This window comes from Elephantulus edwardii, unplaced genomic scaffold (assembly GCF_000299155.1).
Source record: "Elephantulus edwardii isolate Elephantulus edwardi_28Jun2011 unplaced genomic scaffold, EleEdw1.0 scaffold00339, whole genome shotgun sequence".
In the NCBI taxonomy this organism is placed as follows: Eukaryota; Metazoa; Chordata; class Mammalia; order Macroscelidea; family Macroscelididae; genus Elephantulus; species Elephantulus edwardii.
The window spans coordinates 1,314,217-1,323,257 of NW_006400089.1; the positions used below are offsets into that span (position 1 = coordinate 1,314,217).

At 37.7% G+C, this 9,041-nt stretch overlaps 1 protein-coding gene across 1 annotated transcript in view; it reads right to left on the reverse strand.

The window, feature by feature from the left end:
• PKD1L1 (polycystic kidney disease 1 like 1) overlaps positions 1–7,785 on the reverse strand; it is a 337,192-nt gene extending 329,407 nt beyond the window's left edge. The window contains exons 1-4 of the mRNA XM_006901616.1: positions 7,776–7,785; positions 6,719–6,838; positions 6,082–6,250; positions 5,278–5,517 (exon numbers count right to left, since the gene is read on the reverse strand). Coding sequence (XP_006901678.1) covers positions 5,278–5,517; positions 6,082–6,250; positions 6,719–6,838; positions 7,776–7,785 — 539 coding nt within the window. The remainder of the gene's footprint in view (positions 1–5,277; positions 5,518–6,081; positions 6,251–6,718; positions 6,839–7,775) is intronic.
• Between the last annotated feature and the right edge of the window lie 1,256 nt (positions 7,786–9,041).

The following is a 9,041-nucleotide window of genomic DNA, read 5'->3' on the forward strand; positions in this document are numbered from 1 at the left end:
CTTTGACAAGCACTGTAGCAATTGGAAAATTAAAACAGACATTCAGATGGCGGGGGAAGAAGAACAAACTGGGGAGGAGGGTAGAGAGAATGGTGCAACAATGAATGAATGAAAACCCAAAATCTCTGTAAATGTTCATTGAAACTAATAAAATTTAATAATAAAAAAACTAAAAAAAATTTAAAAAAACTTAGTGGAAATGGATGTATTCTTTGAAACTTATGCCTACCCAATTGTCAAGGACAAATATTCAACAATTGAACAGACCCATCACAAAAGAAGACATTGAACAGATCATAAAAAGACTTCCTGATAAGAAAAGTCCTGGACCAGATGGCTTCACCACTGGATTCTACCAAACATTCCAAGAAGATCTATCACCAATTCTACTTAAAGTATTTTTTAAAAATAGCAAAAGAAGTAACACACCCTGAGTCATTCTATGAAGCAAGCAAAACCCTAATTCCAAGGCCAGGAAAATAAATTACCAAGAAAGAAAACTACAGAAAAATATCTCTCATGAATATAGATGCAAAAATCCTTCCTTAAGAAAATTCTAGCCAATAGAATCAAAATGCACATAATAATTAATCATGACCAAGTGCAAACAATAGCAAATACTCAAGGACAATTCAACATTATTTTTGAAAAATAATCAATGTAACATACCATATTAACAAAGCAAGTAACAAGAACCATATGATCTTAGCAATTGATGCAGAAAAGGCATTTGACAAAATCCAACACCCCTTCCTGATATTGACACTTAGCAAAATTGGAATAGAAAGGAATTTCCTCACCATAGTGAAAATAATATATGCAAAATCAGGAGCCAATATCATCCTCAATGGAGAAAGACTAAAAGCACTTTCTTTGCTAACAGGGACCAGGCAAGGATGCCTACTATCACTATTTCTATTCAACATTGTATTGGAAGTATTTGCCAGGGCAATATGATAAGAGAAGGAAATAAAAGGCAACCAGAATGGGTAAGACACAGTTAAATTGTTGCTATATGCAGATGATATAATAGTGTACACAGAAAACTCTAAGGACTCAAGAAAATTGTTAGAGCTAGTCAACCAATTTAGTAGAATGCCAGGATATCAGAGCAACATCCAAAAATCAGTGGGATTCTTCTACAGTAACAAAGATAACTCAGAGAAGGAAACAAGAAAGCAAAACCATTTACAATTGTTGTTGTAGTTATTGTGTATCATAGAGTGGGAACCAACCCATAGCTGATCCTCCAGCAACCTTTCAGATGCAGTTAATCTCATGGGAGCAGGCTGACTATCCTTCTCCATCAGAACAGCTGGTGGCCTCAAATCACATACCTTCAGGATTGGAGCACAGATTCTTGACACTAAGTCACCTGAACTTTGTCCACCACAGATTGAGATACTTGGGAATGAACCTAACTAGAGACAAAAAAGACCTATACAAAGAAAACTACAGAACATTTCTGTGACACACAATAAAAAAGCCTAAATAAATGGAAAAATTAGCCTTATTCATGGATAGAAAGACTCAATATTGTGAAAATGACAATCCTACCAAAAATAATCTAAATGTTCAATGCAATCCCAATGTTGTAGTTGTTGTGTTAAGTGTCATCGAGTTGTAGGCAACTCATAGCAACCTTATGAATGAAAGATCTGAACACTTATATCACTTTCATCCTTTCTCTATGTTCATAGGGTTTCCAGAGACAAGCTATTTGCGAAGTGAATGCCACTCCTGCTTCCAAGCTTGTTATAATTGTGGAGCTCCACCAAACACTGTCCACTATGAGTAACCGTTATCATATTTGATGTATCAGTGTCACAGTGTTCAGCTTCACAGCAACCACAAGTTACCTCCGTACAGCCAGTGGACAGACCAATACAGACACCAAAGTCATTTTTCAAGGAGATCAAAAGAAAAATTGTCAAGTTTACTTGGAGAGACAAGAGACCTGGAATAAGCAAAGCACTTCTGAAAAACAAAAATTAAGTGGGAGTCTAGTCCTCCCTAAATTAAAATTCTACTACACAGTGATAGCAACCAAACAACATAGTACCAGTATAATGACAGGCACATAGACCTATGGAAAAGAACTGATACCACATATTTATGGTCAACTGATATTCAACAAGAAAATATAACCTATTAAATGGGGAAATGACAAATGGTACTGGCATAACTGGAGTGCTTCTTGCTATAAGCTGAAACAGGGTCCGCATTTCACACCACACACAAAAATCAACTCAAGGTAGATCAGAGACCTGGGAGTAAAACCCCAAACCATAAAGTTCATAAGAGACAAACTGGGATTAAACTTAGACAGCCTAGTGTATCATATAAAGAGACTGATAAATACATTCATAAATGCACACTCTGGAAAGGATAAAATTGATGAATGGGATCTTCTAAAGATTGTATGCATCAAAACCTTTTTCTAACAAAACAAAAATAAAACTTGACTGGGTAAAAACATTTGCAACACCATTTCAGACAAGATTCTCATATCAAATATTTACAGAATCCTATAAGGCCTCTGCAAGAAAAAGATTGATAATACAATTACAAAAATGGGCAAAACACATGGGAAGAATTTTCACTGAGAGAGATATTCAGATGGCCAACAGACACATGAAGAAAACCTCAAAATTACTTGTAATAAAAAGATGCAAATGAAACCACAGTAAGATACCATCTCACTCCAGTAGCAGTGACATAGTTTAACAGGATAGTAAGTAATAAATGTTGGAGAGGATGTGGCAAGATAGGAACTCTTATGCACTCTTGGTGGGATTGTAAAATGATACAACCAGTCTGGAAGGCAGTTTGATACTTCCTCAGAAAGCTGGACATATAAATCCTATATGGCCCAGCTATTCTACTGCTTCGAATCTATCCCAAGAGAATGAGAACTGAGGCACAAATGTTCACCAATGTTCATAGCAGCACTATTCACCATAGCAAGAACATGGAAACAGCTTAAATGCCCAACCACAATAAAATAGATTGAGAAATTAATGTATGTTCATATAATGGAATACTACACAACACACAGGAGCAATGATTTTATAAATCACTAACTAACTTGGGAGGGACTGGAGAGCATTATGCTAAGTGAACTAACTCATTCTCATAAGGACAAATACTGTATGATATTATTTTTGGAGGATGAGTAAGAAGATCCAAGAAGGGGGGAGCTTAATCGTAGGATCATACAATTTGATGGGTGGAGGGAAGGATGGGTAAACAAAAGGGGAAAGATCTGATGTAAAATTAAAACTTTAATTAAAAAAAAATTTTATGTTCCCTAAAGAGACACATCTAAGAAATGAGGGAAAATATAGACTAAAAATCCGAGGGTGTAAAAAACAAACAAACTAAGCAAATGATTATGCAGATGACACAACCCTGCTTGCTAAAACTGAAGAGGACCTGAAACACCTGCTGCAGAGGGTCAAGGACTGCAGCCTACAATATGGATTGAGGCTCAATGTCAAGAAGACAAAGATTCTCACCACTGGACCAATTGGCAACATCAGGATGGATGGTGAAGAGATTGAGATTGTACACAGCTTTAGTTTGCTTGGCTCCACAGTCAACACGCTTGGTACCAGTAGCCAGGAAATTAAAAGGTGCATTGCCATGGGAAAGTCTGCTGTTAGGGACCTCTCCAAAGTACTGAAGAGCAATGGTGTCTCTCTGGAGACTAAGGTGCGTTTGATACAGGCCATGGTCTTCGCAATCACTTGTTATGCATCAGAGAATTGGACAGTGACCAAAGAGGATAGAAGGAGAATTGATGCCTTTGAGCTGTGGTGCTGGAGAAGAGTATTGAGAATACCATGGACTGCTAAGAAAACAAACAGATTTGTCCTGGAAAGGGTTAAACCAGGTGGCTCCTTGGAGGCAAGGATTCTGAGGCTCCGTCTAACATACTTTGGACATGCTGTGAGGAGAGACCGGTCAGGACATCATGCTTGGGAGGGTGGAGGGACGGTGCAGGAGGGGAAGGCCCTCTATGAGGTGGATGGATTCAGTGACTGGGATAATCGGGATGGGAGTGTCAGAGACAGTGCGATTGGCACAGGACAGAGCAGAGTTTAGGGCTGTTGTACATAGGGTCGCTATGAGTCGTAAGCGACTCGATGGCACATAACAACAACAGCAAAGCAAATGGCATGCACAGAAAGCAGGAGTGGCAATCTAATCCCTGTTCAACTAGACTTCAGAATGAAAAATACCATAAAAGATAAAGATAAGGAACATCACTATATAATAATTAAGGGCTTGGTAGATCAAAAATAGATTAAAAAGTGCCTTATTCCTTTTACTTGTAAAGAAATAATCCTTCCTGTTCATATTTTAGAAATTAGGACTGACATCTGTTGCCAGGCTTATACTAGGGGAAAATAAGGAGCAAAAAGACACCTGAACAAGAAGTCTGTGGATACAATCTCTACCACCATCTTGCAGATTAAAGAACAGAGGAGAGGAGAAGTGAAGTTCAAATTTACCCAGGTAAAATGTGACAGAACCAATCTTTGAGTAACAACCTAGCCCTAAAGCCCTTTCAGTGACCGAGAGTGGTCACACTGGCCACCAGGAAGGGGTGCTGGAACCTAAGGGACAAGTCATTGGCAGGTAGAAGGCCTTGCCAAAATATGGGCCACAATCAGGTAAATTTCCAGAAGCAAATTCATGCTCACAACAGTCTGGGATATCTTAGTTCTGGAGAAAAGGCCCTGACTCACAGAGAAGTGTGTCAAGTGAGGGACTTCAGACCTGAGACATTTTTCAATTTGTCCCAAAGTATCTTCTAGTTTACTTCCACCTTCTTCACTTCTCCCTTCTCTACCCATATCAGACCATACCCTCCACACTTCTCCTGGGCATGTCCCAGTTTGTCACTCATGCCTTGTGCCTTCACCTAGAACATCTCCCCCTGGAATTCTATCCCAGACTTTTTCCTTTGCAAACTTACTCTATAGTTAATCTTCAACTCATGTGCATATGTAAGTGAGAACTCTTCAGTTCTACAAAAACAATGCTTCCAAAATACCTTGTATCTGTTTTATAGTACTCAACTTAATGCTCTGAAAGTCCTTGTCCTCTCTCTTTCCCCTGGACTCCAAGCTACTAAGAGAAATAACTGGAATTAATTCTCTCTGGTAAATCTATCAGCTATATTTTCCAGAGAATCTGAAAATTGATGATCTTGCAAAGCCTACAACTATTGATGTAGAAAGCCCTTTTGCTGTACATAGAGAGCCTTACCAGCTGTAGAGATGAGAGCAGGTGCTATTTCCCAGACTCACAGTGCCATCTCCAAAGTCCCACAAGTAAATAACATCTGTGCCAAAGTTGATTTTGCACTCAAAGGTCACAGTGGCATTTACTAGAGCAGAGGAGGTGGATGACAGGTGATTTGCAACAATTTTCTTCTGGATATTAATGGGATGAGACTCAGAGACCACTCTAGTGATCCCATTTGAAGCCTTAACCACCACATGGTACCTGTGAGTTGAAACCCCAGAGGCCAAGAAAATCAGATAGTAAGAGAAAACAAGATCAAAATTAGTGAACTTGTACATTACTCAAAAGAAAATGGCAGGAATATTATGGTACTTAATTTCTAGGAATTTTCACAGCATTTAATAATTTTTATCTTATTAGAGGGGAGAAAGAATAAAAACTTTTAGCAATCAATTTTATTATTTAATTCATGCCTCAAGTGAGTGGGAGAGAATTCATTGCTTGCTTGCTTGCTTGATTGATTGATTGATTGATTGATTGATTTTAAGATGAGGAATTTTCTCAGGTAAAATTGCTGGCTAAGGTGGAATTTGAACTCAGGTTTTTCTGATTTTCTGGTGTATACCCAATTCAGGCTGAAAAGAAGAAATTCCCTCAACACTTTGCCCTTATATTTAAGTTCATTCCCTAGAAGTACTTAGTGTTTCATTACAATATAATCATAGCATCTGACTCATTTGAATGGTAACACAATAACCCTTGGATTAAACTAAACTGCAACTGCCTTGTAATTAGTCACACAACATAATGATCATATTCACAGACCACTGAGGGGTGTGAAATTTCTTTTCAATGCTTCTTGAAGTTGTTGTCACTGGTGGATCTTCTCCAAAGTGCCACTCAAACTCCAAGGGACTGGTTTCTTTGGTAACAGCTACAAAAGTGATGTCTACATCTGTGGCAAATACAGTTCCATTTGTGTAAACAGAAACAGCTGTGAGGAAAGAAATAGAGGCACAAACACTTTAGCATTCATGCAGTACAGGTTGGTTCCTCTGTCTTCCCAATCAGACATGAGTGATGAGTAAAGAACCTCTGGATGGTTGCAACATTGTGTGAAAGTAGTGACATCTGTAGGGTCCTGAGAGGCAATTATGAACTGAGTTCAAAAGTCATCAAAGTAATAGCTCATGAAGAACTATAGCCCTTTTGAAATTTTCTTTATAAGGTGATAGTATGAGGAAACAGATGATTCTATTTGATATTCAACCTTCTATCTTCAAATTGTAGCCTTCATAACTAAGAGTTCTAGCAAAAATCATAGGTCAAAAAGGGTGTTTAAACGTAAACATGGGTCTCAGGTAGAGCTGATAACAGAACACAGTGCTGAATATGGCTGTCACAATCTCAACTGATGGTATGAAGGAGATTTCATGAAATCTAAAGTTAGAAAAATACTTACGCTGCATCTTATACCAAACAGTAACATTGAGCCAGGCTTGGTTATCACCCACTTGCCTTTGAGAAATGTAGGATGCATAATGTGAAGAAATAGGTAGAAAATTATGTATAAAAATAGTACCTAAAAGAAAGAAAAAAATAATCTTAAAAATTAATTTGTATTAATTATACTGTTGTTGTTATGTATTATAGCATTGTAATTGACACAAAATTGACCCTCCAGTGGGTTTTCAGAGGCAGTAAATCTCATGGGAGAAGAATGTCCATCTTTCTCACTTGCAGCAGTTGATGGATATGAACTGCCTGCCTTTGGGTTGGCAAGATAATTCCTCACTACTGTGCCACAAGAATTCAACAAACACATGGACAATATTTTATTGAAAACAAATCCTTTCTTTGAATTTGATAATTCAAATGAGGTATTTTGAAACTAATTTAGAAAAACATGAAATTTTCTCAAGTTTTCTCACAAAATTACTTAAAATGTTCTTTAAGATTCTTTCCATCTCCTTTGAGGATTCTCTACATAAGTAAATATCTTAATAACTTATAAATGAGTTCATTTGCTAGATAATTTTGTTTTAAAATATGTATTCAGTGTTCTCAAAAAATTAAAGGATAAACCTCAGGCTATTAAATCCTCAGATTTTATACAAAAGTATATACAAATAAAAAACTTTCTAAAGAGATCTAAACAATATTCCTACAAGAAATTTAAAAAGATTCATATGCAGAGTGGATTATATTTGGGGTGGGGCGCTGGGGAGTGTGCGGGGGGTGGAGGAGATTATGTACCAATGAAGGAGTTTGTCTTTTGCTTTTCAAGGAGAGGAGCGAATGGAGGTTGGGGTGGGGTGGGAGAAAAGTGCAACAATGAATTAATGGAATTCCAAAATCTCTGTAGATGTTCATTGAAATAAAAAAAATTTAAAAGAAAAAAGAAAAAATCATATAAATGGAAAAATATAGCATGCTTAATTAGGTAGTCTTCTGGGTAAGAGGTTGTTGCCAAATCAAAAGCAGGCAGTTCACCAAGACCACTCACACACTCATCTCACCTTGAGACATGCCACTGCAAGAGTTTCATTCCTCCATAAAAGTACTAACCCTGAGCTCGTCTCCCAGCAAAAGCAGAAATAACTCCAGCACCCACTGAGATCTATCTCATGCTCATCCCGCTTTAGCCCAGTGGGAACACAAACACACAGGGTCCAGACAAAACATCACCCTCACCTATAACATTATCCTGCTGTTCTACCTGTTCACCTCAGCTGGAGGGCTCCAGCATCCGTAGCCACAGGAATATTGTCTAGGAGCAGAAGATGAGAGACACAGACCTTTCCCCAGAACAAACAGAACATGAGAAAAGGTGAGAAACTTGGCCATGCCACTCCTCTGTTCAAAGAGGACAGTAGACTTTGGAGAGAGGGTAGTAACCAGGTGTGAGAATCTCTCACAAAGCCAGGATATTGAAGAGCTAGAAAAGGAACTCTCTGTAATCTCTCTGGAGAAAAACTTCTTCAGGTGGAGAAGGCAGCCTCACCACTCTACAGTACAAGAAGCAAAACAGACCTCAGGAAAGGGGGATACAATCAGCTCCACAGAAAATAAATGGTCTGCTGGTAGACCAATTGTTCCCACCTCTGCCTCTAATATAAAACACTTCAAGCTTGCAACTAATTTATAGTCTCATAAAGGTAAGTAACTATAACCAAATTACACAGATATAAGAGAAACAGGAGAACACACATTTGAAAAAAAAAAAATCATAAAATGTCAGGAAAGCAGCAGGCAACTTCAAACATTGTGAAAAAACAAAAGAAGCCTTCCCCTAAAAAAAAGTAGAACATACCAAAGTGTAATGAATACTCCAGAAATAGAAAAGTAGACAAAAATATATTGACCTCAAATTATATGAAGAACAACTGAAAAAAGTACAAATTATAGAAGAAAGATTGGAAGTCACAAATAAAGCAAATGTCCCAGAAACCAAGAGAGAGAAAGAAGGAAGATGCTGAAATGGAGTTACATGAACAGCTACAGAAGAAGGTGCACCACAACAAGATAAAGGTAAATAATCCAATTGAAAAATGGGCACGGGATATGCACATGAAGAAAAGTTCAAAGTCCCTAGCTTTAAGAGAAATGCAAATCAAAACAACTATGAGATATCATCTCACCCCAGTAATAATTTTTAACAAAATTTAACAGAAACAAAATTTAACAGCAAAATTTAACAGAACAGCAAGCAACAAATGCTGGCGAGGTTGTGGAGAGACTGGAACCCTTATTCACTGTTGGTGGGAGTGTAAAATGGTGCAACC